Here is a 19,858-nt window from a genome sequence, read left to right as displayed (position 1 = left end):
GAACACAGATTGGAAGACGAGTGAGTGTGTAACTATTATATATAACATTGATCTTAATCCTACATGTTCAGTTTAGGGTTTTGACAGAAATCCAATTGGGAATTCAATTGGCCCACAACCTAAACAAAAAGAAAAAACCTATGGCTTATTATTTTGGAAGAATAAGACAACTCAATGATTGCAAGTTTATAGGACCTCCATCACAGGTTTCTTCAAATAGAAATCAAAAACCAAAAGCATTCTACTTAAGGTGATTTCCCTCTTAATCACAGAAATTGTTCTCAAATGCCTCTAAGAAAATAATAATAATGATTTGCCATAAATGCTGGAAGTCTCAGCAGGAAGTCTGGGTGATGGGGCCTCCTACCAGGGGTGAAAATGAATACTTGCAGGGTTGATGGAGGAGACATCTACCTCTGTTTTCTGTATTTGCAAGTCTCTCTCACTTTCATTCTTCCCTATCTCAAGCTGCTGCAGCTGCTGTAATGTTTCTTTCTTTTCCTCCAAACAGCACCTCGGTGTCTCTGCAGCTTTTTCACCTGTCTTCACAACTTTCCATTAGTTAAATCAGAATCAGCCAAGTAGATAAAACAATTTCGAACGGGCATTCCTATTTCACACAAAAACATAAATAAAATCAAGCCCAAAAACATATAAACACTACTAGTCATCTTTGTCCAATCATGTTCCTTAGGCAATGGTCCACACACATCAACAAGTGGGCAATAATAAGTTTCTCAAACGAGCCAACAAGGGATAAAGATGCCAAGTCAACAACATAATGGCTAGCATTCCCTCTCAATGTCTCCAATACTTTTTTGTTTTTCTTGTTACTCCAATCCATTGAGGCAACTTTCCTCCATCACAGCAAACGACATACCAGCAATGATAAACTTAGACCCACATATCGACAATGACACCTCAACTAAACCTGCAAACATTTCAAAACAACAGATACATAATCACAGCCGCCTATATTTAATAGAAAAAAGCTGACTGTATGGTCGGTGTTTGATTGCAAAGTCTCAAAAGTCTTCTTTCCAATAATTCATTTCTCTAAACTCATTTGTACCTGATAATGATCTCTACCATAATTAATTGTAGTTTGCAGTAAGGTTTTGATTAAAATTGTTAAGGGTAGTGGCCCTCACACCGCCATTACCTCACTGCTATCCTTTAGCATCACCATCTCACTGCCATCCTTTATCATCACCAACTCGACCTGACCAGATGGGACAAACTGCTAGCCCTCCAACCCTAATTTGCCACCAAATGAAATTAGTTCATCCATAAGAACTGAAAGAGAATAAAATGGAAAAATGTGATCAACCAAATTTATAACGACTTAGAGAGGAAGTTCACTACTGTCTCAGCATGGCTAAGTTTAACTATTGTTTCAGCATATATGAGTTCCAACTCTCCTAGTCTTCAAGTGAAAATCCTTCTCATAGTGGCTCCTAACAGAATCACTTGTCAACACTTCAGTTTTGACAATCCTTATGCGTTATCAAGAAATCATTAGAATTCTTTGTAACAATCAATATAAAGTGAATATAAAGGATATGTAGAGAACTGCTATCAGTTCAGGATGTAAGTTGAGTTTAAGAAAAACAAAGTACTCAGCGTACAACTATCCAAGAAATCCGGATTCAGAAACTAGATCTTTTCAGAAAACATAGCAAAAAACTCTTTCTAGCTGAAGATTAGACAGACTGTTGTCTTTCATATGCTAATATTGAGAACTCTGGCCAGAGAAAAACCAGCATGCTTCAAGACACTAAATATCAAAACAATAACAGCGTAGATTTCTGAAGACCAACAAAGTAGAGAATTTTAGTACTGTTGATCAGAATGTAATAAAACTGGAAATATAACTGAAAACAAGCTCATATATTTTGCATCACTAACATTATATACGCCAAGATCTCCTTTTCCATTTGCTTCTATTGTCTAAACATTGAACAAGGAGTGGAAGAAAAATAAAAAGAAATAAAGAAAAGAAAAGAAAAAAAGCCACAGTTCTCACCTTCTTAGCTTACTATTTCACAATATGACTACGTAAAAAAGAGGCTCCAACTCCCAGATGTTGCCCATCATATGGGAACCTAGGACACCTAAAATCCCCAGGGTATACAACCCCATTATTCTTCTTTGGACTTCACATTCTATATCTGATAGCTATCTTCTCAAAACTGGCATGAAGTTCCAAGCCTCTGCCTTTGCCTCTGAACTAAACTTGTAGATTTACGAGTAGCAAAAGCAGGGCACAGCAACTTCTGGAAAATTTCAAGGAACTGTGTCCAATCCTCTCCATTGATATCTGTCAGCTCAAAACTAGTGCTTGCAGGCAACTGCTCATTGACACTCCAGTTTCCAGAAGATGGACCAGCCAAGCAACCATCTTTTAACATTGCACCCTGGTGTTGCCAAGTCTTCTTACCAACCTTTGTGTTTTCCAGTGACAAGGACAACTTCAAAGCACTTGGAACCTGGCTCCTCTCCACTTGGGAGAGCATGCCATTCCCCTCAATCTCTGCTGCTGCCTCCTCCTCAACATTCTCCTCCAACTTAGAAAGTGGATTTCGCCCATTAGCACTTGTGAACCCAAAATGAGAGGTAGTTTTAGTCACCAATTTCTCTTCCTTACTAGGGATCAAATCAAATTCCTCATCTTCACAATCCATATCAAACTGAAACTCCTCTTCTCTTACTTTCCTTTCCAAAGCCAACACCTCCATCTCCTCTAACTGCCTTCGTGCCTCAATGCATATAACCTCAAGCTCACTTGGATCCCCCTTATGGGCCTGAAACTCCCTACTCATCATTTCACCAATCTCAGCAAGACATAGACCAAATGCTGCTGCTTCCTTAAGGAAAGTGGTGCAAAGAACCAAAACTCGGAGGCATGCCTCTCGAATCATGGGCAACTCCATTCGCAGCATATCAGAATCATGAATAGGGTCAAGATTATCAATATATTCTAGCTCGTCCTCAGAGAAAGGAATAGATGCCTGTGGCCAATGGATCCACTCAAAGTATGGATCCTCTAAGCTTTCTGGAAGACAAAGCCCATGGTCAATAGGAACAAGCTCCACCTGACCAAACCTCTCAAACCCGTCAAGCTTCCTGACTAAAAGGTTTCCTGCATGCCTGTCTGTGTTTAAAATCCGAATATCTAAAATCCCAATCCTATGTACAGCAGAAACAGTGAAGCTAGAAGTACCATGATCACTAGCATCAAAATCATGCGGGATGAACTGCTGCAATGAGGCAATCTTGCTGACCTGCTTCCCATTTTGATTCATATTTCCATTCACTCTATCATTGACATTGAAAATTGAGTGTGTAATCTTTACGAGGGCAGTAGATGGCACATTGGAAAAATGATCATAGTCAAGAAGATAAGCTGCCACTTCTCTAAAACCTGTCTCCCCAACCCTCACTGAACGTTTCAGGCCTGGTTGCCCAAGGGTTTTCCCCACCCAACCCTTTGGGTTGTTTGGGGCAAAAGGCTCCTCATCTGTTGGCTTCACAATGGCAACATTCTCACCATTACAATTTCTAAAATAGTATGAACCTCCAAGCCCACTACAAACAGGAATTGGATCAATACCATTCTCTATTGCCTTCACAATGTCCTTCACCAATAACTTTGTTGGAGCAAAGTAATTTGAGCACCCCAATATCTCAATTGGACCACTCTGATCTCTCTGCTGAAGATCCCGACCAGTGGGTGAGAGACACGGCGTAGATGAGCTTCTGTGCAAGAATTTCCTTGTAAGAAGAAGTGGAGAATCATGTCTAACAGCACTTAGATCATTCTTTAATACTGTATCCCCATATGTCAATGAGCTTTCTTCAGTTGGGACATTGAGGGCAAGCTGCAATCTCTTCTTCACTGTATATGCATTGTCACTCCTGTCTAACTCTATGCCCAACACACTGCCAGTTTCAGTTTGAACAAAAACACGTCTTCTTGCAGAAGGTTTTCTTTCCATCCTCTTATTTTCAAGGCAATCACAACTGGTTCCTTTGATGGTTGCAACTGCCATCTGAGTTTGTAAAGGGCTGTCCAGATCACGAGACATGGTAAGGAAAAGGCGCACAGGCAGAGGCAGAGGCAGAAGTGGTGGCAGCAGCAAAGGGCTTCCCTCTCCCAAACTCATATACCAGTATGTTTGAAGGAGAGAGTTTTATGTCCCAAACAATCATAACCAACGCATTGGAATTTGAATTTTCTGTGATGCCCACATTGAAATAGATAATCACTATGAAGCAGACTACGGAACTTAGTTAAATTGCTACATTGGCAGCTACCTGACAGAGCTCGGTAAAATTAAAGAAATCAAAATCAGATAAATTATCTCATAAAAAAAAAGTGATTCACAAAAAGAACAAGAAATAAACATGGATAAACAAAATTTAAAAAACGGATATAAACTGTTATATCCCTGAAACAAGCAGGATAAGGCAACCAATAACATCCCTTGTTTGCAGGAACTAAGATGACAATTCAGCAAGGAAATGAAAAGTGTTTAAATACTGGCGTCCTTATTTGACAAATATCATATATTCCTTGAGCAATTCTAAGAGAAACAATTTTTTTTTTCTGCAAAAAAAACAGATTGTTAATCAACCATGCAATGTTCACAGCATAACAGAAGGCATAACTTGTACAGACATAAAGAGAATTAATGGGTTTTCATATTGGAGCAACCTTGGATAACACCAAGAAAATCAGTCTTTCATGAATCCAAATGCTCTGAATTGTAGAATTTCCAACCATGGTTCACCAAACAGTCAACTTCAATTTTTTTATTCATTCACTTCAAAATTTCCAAACTCCCTGTAACTTTGAGAAAATATTTTTTTTCTTAACACTTCTATATAACTGATAATAAAATTTTAAAAAAAAAAAAAAATCTCAGAAATTCCTAATTTTGAAATAAATTAGTGGGAAAGAAAAATCTATTTCAATTTACCTGCAACTCAATTCAAATAGCCAGTTGGCAAATACATAACCATGCTAGAGTCACGATGGATAAAGATTCACAAAGGAAGCCACAGAAAGAACTTAACAGGCCTTAAACAAACAATCCAAATCACCAAAAGACATCCCCTCCAACAAAAAATTAACCATCTAACAAGAAGTCCTACCTGAGCCTGAAATTTATAAATTCGATTTCCTCATTTCTTAACCATAAAATCATATTATCTCACAAGCAACTAAAGCTGAACAAATTGGGAACAAAAATGAAAGAAAGGTAAAAATACTAAAAACTATTTCATAGGTCGCCAAAATTTATCATAAGTTAATCACAAACCGAAATCAAATTCTAGGAATTGGATCTTAATTGGACAGACTCACCTTTTCAGGCTTCTGCAAGAGCTAACAATGACCAAGCATCAGTCCTAGGAATCGCCCACACATTCTTTGGCATCATGGAGACTTAAAGAAATATTTTGTTAATCTTTTAGCATCACAACCTGGAAATTGAGGAATATTTTGTCAATCTCCACAGGAAACAAAACTAAAAGACACTAGAAAAATCTTTAAAGTATATTTTGATTCTTTTGTTATCTGAAATTCATTTCATAGAAACTAAATTTATTCCCCAAAGAATCATCACTGCACATTTCAATAGTAGGATTTATGTCCAAAATTTTGAACAAAAAGTTATGAAATAAAAAATGAGAAAAAAATTTGTTCCTGGGATGCCATGTTTAGATAAATGCCAACAGAGAAAGATCGGATCAAAACTCAACCTCGTGACCATCAGAAAATGCAAAAATAAAATAAAATAAAATAACAAAATATAAAAAGAAAAAATACGAATCATAACATTTCTACATAAAATCAAATTCTGCAAGGTGTACACAGTTTTTAGACAATTATAAGACATTAGGTTGTTAAGAAAAGAACAAACTAAAATTTGATTCAGAATTCGTATCGAACTATCTTTCCTTTTTCTTTTCCCACGCTTTCTCAGCAACCAAACGGACGCGACAATGAAAGAAGCCTGTAAAAACTTAACTGAGAGATCAAGAAACGGAAGACGGAGAGGCGGGGAGATGACGGGAAATCGAGAACCGGCGGCCGTAATTCGGGATGTCAAACGAATCGACGGCTATGATGGCACAGACCCCAGATCCCTCTCCGTCTCTATCAGTTGTCCCCTCCCTCTCCCGCTTTCGAGCTTTTCTAACTTCCTTTCAAGAGAAGCCGCAGATGGAGTTTTCATTTAAAAATAATTTAATAAAGGTAGGCCACGGTTTTATGATATCTTGCCACGTGGTATGAGATGGGGCCGTCGATGGGAGGCAACCATGGGGAGATCGTGATGGTGTTGTGCAGGTTTGTCTTTGTCCTATTGTAAAGTGTGAGTCGTGGACCGTTGGATTTATTGACCCGCTGGGAATCTCACGGATTCGGGTGGGCTCATCTGGATGTCAAGATGTGGACAACAGAGGGTGACGCGGGATTAATTTTCTTTTCTTACATTTCTCGACGCGTGTGTCTGTACTACATATAAAAGTACGAAGCGTTTAAAGTCTTTTTTTCTGTCGAAAATAGCCTTATCATTTTTATTATATGTGATATCTCATCATTATTATATATAATTAATTAATTAATTAATTTTTTTTTAAATGGATTGGGATAATGATTCTCTTTTAAAAATTTATCATAATTTAATTTTTAATTTTTAATTTATTCAATAAAAAAGATTTAAATGAAAATCAAATAAATATATAAATACAAAAAATTGGTTTGAATTAATTTGTTTTTTTTTAATCCAAATTTTAAACAAAAATATTTCTTTAATGTGTATTTAAGTCATATGATAATAATATATTATTCTTTTAATGATTATTTCAATTTTTTTTAATAATATTTGAAGATGATATAAGTTTTTCACAAAAAAAAATTAATAAATTGTTTATGTATGATGTATTTATTATTATATTTATTCAAATTATTCATTGTTATATTAATTGAAATTGATTTTTTTTATGAATACTTATTTCTTAAAATAAATATTAAAAATCATTATTTATTTATTTATTTTATATTTCTCAATTTAAAAAAAAAAAGTCTTTTTTCATATCGTTTCATTCCTCATAATGACTTTTCGTACACCCTCATTCATATCAATTTATTCTATTTATATAACTTTGCGTGCATACATTCATATATGATATCTAGATGTAATTAATTATGATATTTGTTTTATGAGTTTTTATTTTGATTTTTTTATAATAATTATAATTTGTATTTTGAGTTTTTATTGTGTAAAAAGATTCTTAAAAATAAATTATTATAGATTCTAATTATTTGAATGAATGTTAGCGATCATTATTTACTTATTTTATATTCCTCATGTTTTTATTTTACTTCTTGTAATTCTTTTTTTATTTTGTAAGTTTATTAAATAAAAATTATATTTAAGTATCATTAATATTTTATAAATTTAAAAATTATCATGACCTTTTAACTTTTATTTCAATTGTAAAAAGACAATAAATATTAACAAATTAAAAACATAAGAGTCAATTTTTTTTCATCTCATTAATTTATCCTTTAAATATGTTTATCCTACTAAATTTTAATATCCTTTTACGTCTCCTTTTATTTATTACTCTTATTTTTTACTCATCTTATTAAATTATAATACATTTCTACATCTTCCATTATCAATCATTCTTATTTTATCTATCATTCTTATTTATATTACTCATTTTATATAAAGCAAGTTAATAGAAAAAATTCATAAACTATGTGTCAAATCTCGCATTTTCATTTCTTCATATCATATAAACAACAACTCTTTTTCATTCTCTTATTTTCTTCCAACCATTTTTTTCTTTTAATTTATTTGAAGTTTTAGATGATCAAATTGATACATTGTGTTTTATTTAGATATTTATGAATACCAAAAGGTTCTAGATACTCATTTCTAAAATTAATTTATTTTTTATTATCTTTTGGTGATTATAGAACACTCAAAATTGTTTTTTTCTTTTGGAAATTGGGAAAACAAATTTTAAAAAGATATTTTTTATAATCTTTTTGGGTAGAGGAGAAAAACAAGGAAATACAAAATATAAGATAATTATATTTATTTGGATAAAAATAATATATTTTTGTAAAATAATTATATCTATATGTATAATAAAAATCATATTAATATTGAAATTTAACTTCGCCTAAATATAAAATTAATATTTATCAAATGAAAATAAAATTAATATTTAGAAAATATATAAAATTGAGATATAAACTTTTTCTAATCTAAACTATCATTACCATTTTTTAAAAAAAAAAAAAGTAAATATAACCCAGAAAATATTTCAAATTAATAAAATTTGTATACACAAATTGTTTGATAAATTTATCTATACTACACATAAAAGTTTGAAGTGTTTAAACATTTTTTTTTTCATAATTTTGATTAAATTATAAATTTTCTTGTTGATATATTGTATTAATTTTCCATCACAGGCGCATCAACACGTGACTTACGCTCCTTCTGCCCTCAAACACGCTGACCAAGTCGTTCACAGGCGTTCACAGGAAATTCAATTCGAACTAAGTCAAGACTAAATTAGTGATTAATTACTGTTCAAAACAAGGAAACACAAAATATAAATAATTATATTTATTTGGATAAAAATAATATATTTTTGTAAAATAATTATATCCATATGTATAATAAAAATCATATTAATACTGAAATTTTAACTTCGCCTAAATTTAAAATTAATATTTATCAAATGCAAATAAAATTAATATTTAGAAAATATATAAATTTGAGATATAAATTTTTTCTAATCTAAACTATCATTACCATTTTAGAAAGAAAAAAGTAAATATAACACAATTATGAATCAAATTAATAAAATTTGTATACACAAATTGTTTGATAAATTTATCTATACTACATATAAAAGTTCAAAGTGTTTAAACATTTTTTTCCAAAAATGGACTTATCATTTCTATTATGTACGCTTGTATCCTATCATTATTATATATTATATGTAATTAATTCAGATAATATTTTTGGATAACCTACAAATCAACATCACTTACCCATGTGGGATGTTCAATTACTAGTAATTTGAAAATTGGTAAAAACTTATATTAGGCATAAAAATAAGTGTAAATTAGTCTCTGTTATTTCTCTTTGATTTTGCCTTTAAAATTTATTAAAAATCATATATTTAAAGTTTAAAAGCACTTTATCCAATTGATGGATTTCTTAAAATTTTATTAAAAGTTATTCGATCGTAAGAATTTATGGATGATTATTAATGATAATAATGATGTAAATTTCTTCCTTCAAAGATATTGTTAATGAAATACTAATCTATTTTTCTCTGACCATTTCTATTTATCCTTTTTTCATTTCTCGCTCTAATGAACGGTTTGAAATATCATTCATTAACAACTTTTTATAATTACTATGCAAATATTTCATTTTATTATAATAACTAAAAGTTATGATAAAATTGGTCTTTTATTTTTATTATTAGTTGATATTATGGAATTTTACTATAATTTTTATTCTTAATTTAGTTTTTTTTATACAATTATGATCAAACAATATATGTAAAATCATATAAAAATGAGAATTTTTCTTAACCTACAACTATGAAGAACAATATAATTGTAATAAATTTTCATATTTTCAAGCTATCATCTCATATTCTCGTACACAAAATTTTGACTCATAGTCTGAAACTATATGAATTTTATACATTTTCATAACCAAAAGATATGAAGGAATTATATGAATTTTTTGTTTTTGAATCATTAGTTTTCATAACCATTTTTAAATTTAATTTTTATGTTTTATATTTAATGTCATAATTTTTTTATTATAATTTGTTAAATTTAATGTTATGTTTAATATTTAATATTTATAAATTTAGATAGAATTTATTGTTTTTATTCATTATTTTTTAAATTTTAATAATATATAAAATATATATTTATGATGTAACTGGTTGAACTGTGGTTCAACCGTCAATCCAACCAATGAATCATAAATTGGTAACTTTTCCTGTCCAATGATCAATTCTAAAAAACATTGCTTTTAACGACACATTTCTAATGGTCAAATTATTTAAGAATATTGTTTTTTTTTTATTAGGGTTTTTCCTAATAAAGTTTTAATAAGACATATTCTTATGATTATACAAGGGAAATTATTATAAAATATGAGAATTTATGGGATTTTATAAACTTGTAAATGATAGTCTATATTGATGTAAATATTTCCTTTAACTCTTTATAAAAAGAGGAGACCTATTAGTAAAATTTTATTATATTTTTCTCGAATTATTCCTATTTGTTCTCTTTTTGTTTCTTCTTCCACTTTTTTAATTTTATAACACAATAACCTTTACAAAAATAATATGAACTAATAAATATTTTAAAGCTTTTTGTTTTTTAAATCTGGAAATGTTAATAACCGTATTGTTTTATTTGTTAAAAAATATTATTAGCTATAATATTTTTATTTAAAAAAAAAAAAACTCCAACTAATATTTAAAATAAGAATAATATAATTCTTTTCATTTATGATAAAGACTAATATTTTATTAATTAAATTCCTATTAATACCATAATTAAAAGTAAAAAAATACATTTAAAATAGAAATAATAAAACAAACTAAAAAAATTAGATCATTTTCAATTTTTCGATTATATCATCCAATTATTATTATTATTATTATTGTTTTTTTCTCATCTTATCTCTATTTTTGCTTTATCCTTATGAACATCTCATGTAAGTATTGCATTCATGATTTTTTTTTAATTTTTTATTTTATGGTTAAAAAAGTGATATTAAGAATTTATAGTTGAAAAACTTGCATTTGAGGCTATCTAATTCAATATAGATCAAATTTATAAATAAAAATATAATTATTTATTTATTAAAAGAAAACCAATTATTTGAATTTTTGTTAAAACCAATTAATTTTTTTTAACAAATATTTTCACAAAATATAATTTTTTTAAAATTTATATTAAATTATTTTTAAATCCATTTTTTTTTAAATAAAATTTTTCAAAAGGATAAGAAAGCTTTTCTTGAAATTAAAAAAAAAATGTGTTGAAATAATCTAATCTAAATTGGCATAAAGATAGATAAAATTCTCACCCTCTCAAGAGCCAAATGAATATAAATATGTTTGACTTTAGGGGATGAATATAAATATGCACAAGATGGCCCCATAAAACTCTTAAATAGAATGAAGATTACAACTCTACATCTTTCTAATTTTATTTGCTTTTGCAATAACAAAAGAAAAAGGCAATCCCTATGTGGTCCTAAAAGGAAAAGACCCATCAATATGACACTCTCAAGAAAATATGTTACCATCACTAGATTCCACTACAACGTGTACAAACAAGCATTATACTTCAATTTCATATCCTCTTTGGCATTTATGCCTCTACAATCCCTAGCTCTAGGATGTGTGCAAATAGTAAATCAATCCCCCCATCACCCTTGCTTCTAAATTCTAAATTAATCTTCATCTACCATAAATAAATCATTACTATTGAAAGACATTGAAGTCAAACTAATACAAAAAACTCATCATCATCATTTATGAAATTTAGGGACAAGTAAATTAGAGAGTTCAAAGTTGTAATCTTAGAAAGCAACAAAAAAACGTTACATCCTCGAATTGAGCATGCTAAATGTGTTTTATTCTCACTATTTTGTCGGAGTGGTTTATCAATCCCATGAAAAGTTTCTTGAACATATTGAATTACTCTTTTTTTGGGTGTTTCTAACCTCAAATGTAGGCATCAACAACTCTAAGGTAAATATGGAGGTTTTTTCATCAATCCTTTGAGAAAGCTTCTATAGTATAATCTCTTCACTCTCTTATTGTTCTTTGCCTTTTTTGAAACAATGAATTCTCATTTCAAGTATTGATATATGTTTCCATTATAATTTTAATTATTTTAATATACAAGTGTTTTTTATAAAACAATTTTAATAAAAGCATCACTAACCAGAATGTAAGAATAAAGATTTCTTGGGTACCTATACTTAATAGAACGAGTTTGAAATTTAAATAAACATGTTTGAAATGGGTTTGATTTTTTTTTTTTTAAACCCATGATGGGTTTAGGGTGGGTTCGAGTATTACATTGTCGCATCCCGTCCCACCCCAATTATATATAAAATTAATTTAATTTTTATTTTTCTATTTTTATATATATATATATATATATATATATATATATATATATATATATATAATAAAAAAATAATTTTCAATAAAATAAGTTATAAAAATTATAATATTTTAATTATTTATAAATTTTATCTAATTTAAAAAAAATTCAAAAATTAAAAAAAAAAAGTTAAAAAGGATAGGGCAAGGCGGGTATGAAAAATTTACATACCACCTCGCCCTATTTAATTTTTTTAATGTGACAAAAATGAAAATTATTTTGAATTTATGGGGTGGGGTTGAGATGAAAACTACCCACCCCGCCTCACCTCATTTAATTTTTTTTTAATGTGATAGAGATAATAATTATTTTGAATAAATGAGACGGAATTAGAATGGGGGCAATCCATCGTGCTACCATCCCTATGATATAAACTATTTTTTTAAAAAAAAACTTAAATTGATTCCAATAATCTTATTCACTTATAAATATAAGGAGGTACTAGAAAATAATGATGTATGTCTAACAAATTCAAAGTGCTTTTAAAAGAATTGTGTTCTATATAGGTGTTTTATGAGGATGAAATATCCCAAGTATGTTAGAAAGTGATTTTAAAAGTGCTACCATACTTTTGAAAATTGCTTAACAATTTTTGAAGAAATTACGTGAAAGGATTCATTCTTTCTAAAATCAAAATTTTAATGTATAACAATAAATGTGAAAAAGTTTGATAGATTCGCAAACAAACCCAACACATGAAAATCTAGATTGAGTATAAACGAGTATAGGTCGAATACATGTCAACTTGTATAACTTGTTTAATAAATAAGTAATTTTTAGATCAACTTGCAAAATACAAATTTGATCTAAACCATTTAATAATCCTATTAATTAACCTAATTATATCTTAAACTATTTAACTCATTTTAAATTTATTTTAAACAAATAAGTTAATCAAGTTATGCTTAGTTGCGAGTCTTGTGACATTAATCCTATAGACTCATATAAAACCTAACTTAATATGATTATTAAATAGAACGACATGATCATTAAATGAGTTAAATATGTTACACGACGCATTACTTGTTTAATAACTATATAGTTTTTGGGTTTATACCTTCATACTATTATTATTCGTATTCGATTTATGTTAATTTAGAAACAATCTTTTTCACTTTCAAATATAAAGAGGTGGTTGAGAAGTGTGGTGCATCTCCAACCATCACACGGTCCCCCTTTGACATATAGGGGATGCCTATGGATAATGGTTCCTGATCCATGGACCACCCTAATGGGAAATGCTCTCATTTTCCTTTAAAATTTTCACCAAACGTGACTATTGTAATAGCCCATGCACAGACATCCTCAATGATTCTCATATTCTTTAATCCCTTTATTCATATTTAAGCTTATCCTATAGCTCCAAAATAAAAATAAAAATACTAAATGAAAACCATATTTTAAGCAACAATGCTTGTCTGCATGTGTGGTCATGGTGCGTGGACCCCATCTGAATTTTATTACTGACATCTCAGTTGACCTCAATTACCACATCTGAATTCGAAATTGGTGCACATACTCTTTTTTTTTTTTTTTTTTTTACAAGTTTTATTTATAATAGGGTTATAATTTGGGTTAATTACCCTAATTGAATCCGATTTCAATCATTTTTAATATTTGAACTAGGTTTTTTATTTAGTATTTTTATAATATTTGTAATTTATAATAGTATTTATTTTATTTTGAAAATTTTTAAAAATAACAAGAATATCAAATAATAATTATATTATATATTTTTTCATTTTGTTAAAAATATGTTAGAGTCTCTTTGGCCATGTTTTTAAAAATTATTTTTGAGTTAAAACGTAAAAAATAGTTTTTTAATATTTTATAAAAATAATGATATTTAGCAAGTTGTTTTTGAAAAAAAAAATTTGAAAATAAAAAACGAAAAGATTATTTGGATAAGTTGTTTTTATTTTTTAAACATTTTTTTTTTGGTTTTATAAAAACATTGTAAATTCCATTTATATAATATAAATTGAATATAAAAAAATAAAAATAGTTTTGTAATCATAAATAAATTAAATATTAAAATATGAATAATAATATTATAATAAAATCATAAATTATATTTTTTTTATAAAAAAAAATATTATTTTAGCATATGTTAAAAACATAAAGTTATTAACATCTTCGTATTTTTTTTTTGGTTAAAAATGAATAATAATAATTTTTAATAATATTTTATTTAAAATGAATAATGAATGTTTAACTTTTTCTTGACATGTAAATGACTTAAGGTTTTTATTTCATTCACACAATTGAGAAAATAAATGCTAATTTTAAATGAGAAAAACACCCAGTGAATTGGGTTTTTTTAAAAAAAAAATTCATTTTAAACACAATGAATTTAAGTACAAAAGAAACAAATAAAAAAAATAGAATTAGAGAGATTAAACTCTGATTTTATAGTAGTTCGACACTTCCTTACCTACGTCCACTTTCCTCAAGTTTTTAACCGAGTGAGGGTTCCACTAACTTGAAGGTTCAATCAAGCTTCAAATCACCTTTACATTTGAATTTTGGTTCCAATGGGGTCTTACACAATCTTTTCAAGTTTCAACTCACTTGAAGGCTTTAACACACAATTTATAAGAATGATCCATCAACCTAGCTCAAATACAAATCAAAGCTAGGATGAATTATAAAGGTGCACTAAAGGATATGCAAGTGAAGATTTAATGTACCAAGAAAGAAATGAGAGCTTTTAAGACAAGAACAAGTAGATAGACAAATAAATGCAAGTGTTCTCTTACTCATAAATGAAGTGGAACTCTCTATTTATAGGTTTCTAATCTCGAGGGCTAAGAAAATAAAAAAACAGCCTCAATCGGTTGAGTTGGGGGTCGATCAGTTCATTAGCCGTTAGAGCATTTAATGCTTTGGCAGGTTACTGTTGCTTCGACCTGGCTTCGATCGGAGGTTGACCGGGAAGAAAGATACCTCGACCGGGAATGAAAGGCTATTAGAAGAGAGAAAGTGTTTTTTGCACTCTTCAATCGGACCTTGATTGGGAATGGTCAACCAGTTGATCGGTACCCTAGCCAGTTGAGCCGGTTGGTCAGTGCCTAGATCGGTTCATCATTTTTTGCCCGAAAATCTTTATTTTTCTGGTCTTTTCTCTTCTAACACTTAGGCAAAGTCTTTAGGTAAATTAATATGCCAATTTTGAAATTACTTGACTAAGGTTCATTTGATAAAATTCAAGTTTTGATGAAATTGTAACTTTAAAGAATAAATCGAGTGTTTGAAAGATGCATGAAATGATACATAAAACCCAAATGCACCCATGCATTCATCTTACATTTGTTTTCTATGATTAAAGGTCTTCCAAACGTCTTGATCTTGCATCCATTAGGTCATTTGATGAATTTCCAAATTAATACATGAGATTCTTAATAATTCAAATCAATTAGTAACTTAACCATGATTTGTTATCATCAAAACCTAATTAAGGGAGTCATTGGGCTAACAATATTGAATTATGAACATAATATTTTAGAATGTTTTGATTTGATCTAGATTAACTTTTTGAATTTAAAATTATTTTTAAAAATTAAAATTTTTATTAAAGAATTTAATTATTAATTATGTTTTAATTTACAATTTATTTTCCTAAAATCAAAAAGATATATTTATGTGTGTAGAAGAAATAAAGTCATAATTCATAATATATCAATTTTGATCTATTGTTTTTTTTTTTAAATGATATCTATTTTTTGAGTTCCAAATCATTTTTAAAAATTGTTAAACTCATTGATAAATTCAGTAGAAAATATCACTTGATTTTAAAGTTCACTTTTATAGTGAAAAATATAATTATGTGCAAAAAAATAAAAAAAAATAGAGCCATCATGAACATATTTTTATTTATAAATTCTTAGTATTATTAAGTTTATTATTTAAATTTCATATTTAAAAAAAAAAAAAAACTAAACTTGTTGTAAATCCAAGATATTAAGTCTTGTTTGATTTGAAACTTATTTGTCTGATTAAAAAAAAAATAGAAAATAATGATTTTATGTAAAAAAATATATATAATCATTTTAGACTCGTTTTTCTCCATAAATTTATAGTATTGATTGGAACATTATTTGAGTTTTAAGTTATTTAAAAAAATTGTTAGACTCGTTAATGAATCAAATGGATTAAGTCTTATTTAATTCTTATGCTTAATAAAAAAAATTTAAAAATAAGGATTTCACATAAAAGATAAACAATAAAGTTATTTTAAATCAATTTTTGTCCATAAAATTTTTATATTAATTACTTTCAAATTATTTTAAAAAAATTACTAGATTTGTTAATAAATTTATAACATTAACTCTTATTAATTTGAAGTTTTTTTTGTCTAATAGAAAAGCTTGTAATATATATAACGAAGAAACTAATCCAAATATTTAAAATAAATTTTTGTTTATGACTTAAAAATGTTATTGAATTTAATGACTTTTTAGTATTAGTTAAATCAGTTTTTGAGTTTCAAATTACCTTTTAAAACTAATAAATTTTATGTATTAAGTACAATTTAATTTAAATTTTATTTGATTAATAACTTTTTTAAAGAAATTTTAAAAAATACTTATAATTTAAAAGAATATCATATTTTTAAAGGAAATGATATGATATTCAATTTTATTTATTTTTTATTTTTTATTTTTAAAAACAGATGAAAACATTTTTACTTATTCTCTTGTTTATTTCATTTAGTTTTTAAAAATGGTTTCAGTGTTGGTTACTAGTCAAACAATGTTAAAAAATTTTAAAAATAGAAAATTATTTTTAAATCATACTACTAAACATGCTATAAATTTAATCTTTTTATTATTATTTTAAAATATTATCTCATTTAAATTTAATGTATGATTGCCTCCTAAACATGCTATAAATTTCACTTTTTGTGAAAAAAACCTTTACAAATTGACTTGAAAAGAAAGAAAGAAAAAGGGGGAAAAAAAAGCCAAGTTCCCAAAATCAATGTCTTTCTACATGAGATATGATTTGACAAGACATGTTAAAAATTGGAAAAGGAGTTTTTTTTTTTTTTTGAATTTGAAGGTGAAACTTTCAAATGCCAACTACTCCACAAATTTTAATGTATGATTGGCTCCTTATCAAATCAAATAAAATTGCATTCACTCAAAAAGTCTAATTGGTCCATTGGTGACTCTGCTCACCCCATGAAAAGCCTCGTTTATTAACCTTTTCTTCACCCTCACCCCCACCAGATCTCTTCCAGATTCTTTGCTTTCTCTTACAAGCCCACTCTCAGAAGGCGACACACCGCCCTACCAAGCCCTCCCCAACTCCACCCACACTCTTCCTAAAGTTAAAGCCTTTCCACATCACGTGACATGCACTCCCCCCTCACGTGGCTCTCTTTTCTTGTCCTTCCCATGCATTGGGATTTGTGCTTCCACGCGCCTTTTTCTGCCGTGTGATCATTACTCTTTTCCCCTTGATCGCCGAGCTTCTAACTGTACGGGCTTATTTCGTGCAGTGCTTTGAAGGCTTAAAAATCGCTTTCTCATTTTTTGATAACAACTTTCAAAAGCAATTGTTTGGTATTTTCTAAAGTAAAACTTATTTTTTACATTTTCAAATATTTTTAAAAATAATTTATATTTTTAACTATTTATTCTTTAAATAATTTTTAAAAAATTCTTAAATAATAAGTAAAAATAATTAAAATAACTAAAATATATTTTACTGTCATCATTTTTTTCTCAATAACTAATCATTATATTTAGATCTTATTTGAATTAATACGATTAATATATGGACTAGATATATTTATAAGTTAATTGATTTATTTATTCAAAATCAATATTTAAATAAGTAAAATATATTATTATATTGTGGTTAACTAACAAGATTATTAAATGTTCATTGGATTATATTTTTATTTTTTGTTTTTAAATATAGTTAGAATTTTACCTGGGAAACATCCATATTAAAAATTTTAACTTAAAATTATTCAAATTCTGAATTCTTAATCTATATTTATCGAATTTTCTACTAAAATTATCTTAATTTTTTTAATATAATTACGTCATTTATTTAAAAATAAAAAGCTACCACTAAAATTATTGATTTTATTAAAATATTTTTATTACATTTTGACTAAAAAAATTAAATCATTAATTTTTTAAAATAAGATTTCATATAAAATTTTATATTTGAAAGTTTATTTTAAAAACTTTGGTTGGATGTTTTTCGGTGGTGGCTAAATTATTAAAAGATGTATTTATAATTAATCTTTATAAAATTAATTTTTATTCAATATTTAAATAAATATTAAAAAAAATATTTTTATTAATTGTTTTAATAATTTAATGGATAATTTTATCTTTTTAATCTTTAAAATAAAAAAATTAAGAGTTATGGTTATAATTTTTAATTAAAAATTAATATGATAAATATGGAAAAAATGACAATTTTTTAGCAAAATAAAAAATAATAATGTTTGATTAAATCTACCAAAAAGAACCAATTGCAATTTAATCTAGACGACTTTTTTTTGTTGCTCGTTGATAGTAAAAAAAATCAATTTAAAAATCACTTTTAGAGATTTTAAAATTTGAGGTTACAAAATTTTTTTGATATCACAAATTTTTAAAACCATTATTTTTCAATGTATGCATCAAAAGATTATTATATATATTAAAAAATATTATTTAAAAATAAAAAATTGATAATAATAAGTAAGTCAATTTACTCATATCGATTGTTTAATGGGGGTAACGGATTAATATGGATGAAATCTTCTCCATTTTAGAAAACTAATCCTTCACTTTTTTTTAACCTAAAAAATACCAATTTTTGACAAAAATGCACTCATCTTTTTCTTACAAAAGTAACAATTTCTTTTAAAACATACATGTAAATAATGAAAATGTTGAAAGATATTTATGTCAAAAATGAATTACTTTTCAAGTTAAAAAATAGAGATAATTAGTTTTACAAATTTAGGATGTTTTTATCATTTTTAATCAATTAATCCATATTTTATAGGTTGAAAGAAACAGTCTATATGAATACGATTATATTTAATAAAAAACTATGAAAATAAACATATAATTTGAAGTAAATTATATCAAAACTTCATTCATATATATATATTTTTATATGAATGTAATTATTTTTTTATTTAAGAAACAAGAAAGGATTAATTTTTAATTACATTATTAAAACAAATTTTTTATTAATTTATTTATCAAATTATTGGTTGACCTTTGAAGCACTATAAAGATAAAATCTAATTTTCCAAAAGCGTAGAAAAAAAAGAAAATAATAATAATACAATGAACGGAAAGGGGTATAGAAGTTGGGACATAGGGATCACATTTGCTTTGGAACTGAATCATAGGTTAATACATACTTATCAAAGCTAAAAGGAATAATGAATGCGCTTACGTGGCAGTTTTAAGACCTCTTATCGGGTGGTGTACTTCACGCGCTTTTGAGAGCGTGGTTGGGAAAGTATCTGTCAGAATCCTCTGCGGCTCCAACTCAGTTCTCCTGGGCTGTACAAACATGTTTTCACACGTGTCATCTTCTCTCTCGTGTCTTGACTTCCACTGACCTTCTGGACTCAGA

At 27.6% G+C, this 19,858-nt stretch overlaps 1 protein-coding gene across 6 annotated transcripts; it reads right to left on the bottom strand.

Moving 5' to 3' along the window:
• Positions 1-21: 21 nt before the first annotated feature.
• LOC117930900 (phosphatidylinositol 4-kinase gamma 5-like) lies at positions 22-6,228 on the bottom strand. Of its 6 annotated transcripts, XR_004653949.1 has the most exons (5): positions 6,036-6,211; positions 5,369-5,487; positions 2,027-4,317; positions 1,163-1,257; positions 121-539 (listed from the first exon to the last, which is right to left on the bottom strand). XR_004653949.1 is itself a non-coding variant. In XM_034851683.1 (3 exons), the coding sequence occupies exon 3, from the start codon at positions 4,164-4,166 to the stop codon at positions 2,187-2,189; it is 1,980 nt and encodes a 659-aa protein (XP_034707574.1). In that variant the 5' UTR covers positions 4,167-4,317; positions 5,369-5,487; positions 6,036-6,211; the 3' UTR covers positions 1,870-2,186. The 6 variants fall into 6 exon arrangements, 2 of the variants coding, with proteins under 2 accessions (XP_034707574.1, XP_034707575.1); XR_004653952.1 differs by lacking the exon at positions 2,027-4,317 and having other exon boundaries at positions 22-539; positions 6,036-6,228; XR_004653951.1 differs by lacking the exon at positions 1,163-1,257 and having other exon boundaries at positions 121-543.
• Between the last annotated feature and the right edge of the window lie 13,630 nt (positions 6,229-19,858).

Source organism: Vitis riparia, chromosome 14 (genome assembly GCF_004353265.1).
Source record: "Vitis riparia cultivar Riparia Gloire de Montpellier isolate 1030 chromosome 14, EGFV_Vit.rip_1.0, whole genome shotgun sequence".
In the NCBI taxonomy this organism is placed as follows: domain Eukaryota; kingdom Viridiplantae; phylum Streptophyta; class Magnoliopsida; order Vitales; family Vitaceae; genus Vitis; species Vitis riparia.
The sequence above is the reverse complement of the archived record's forward strand: the minus strand, read 5'-3'. Positions and strand labels throughout refer to the sequence as shown.

Coding starts and splice junctions, on each gene's coding strand:
- LOC117930900 (XM_034851683.1), bottom strand. CDS start 4,166: ATGAGTTTGGGAGAGGGAAGCCCTTTGCTGCTGCCACCACTTCTGCCT.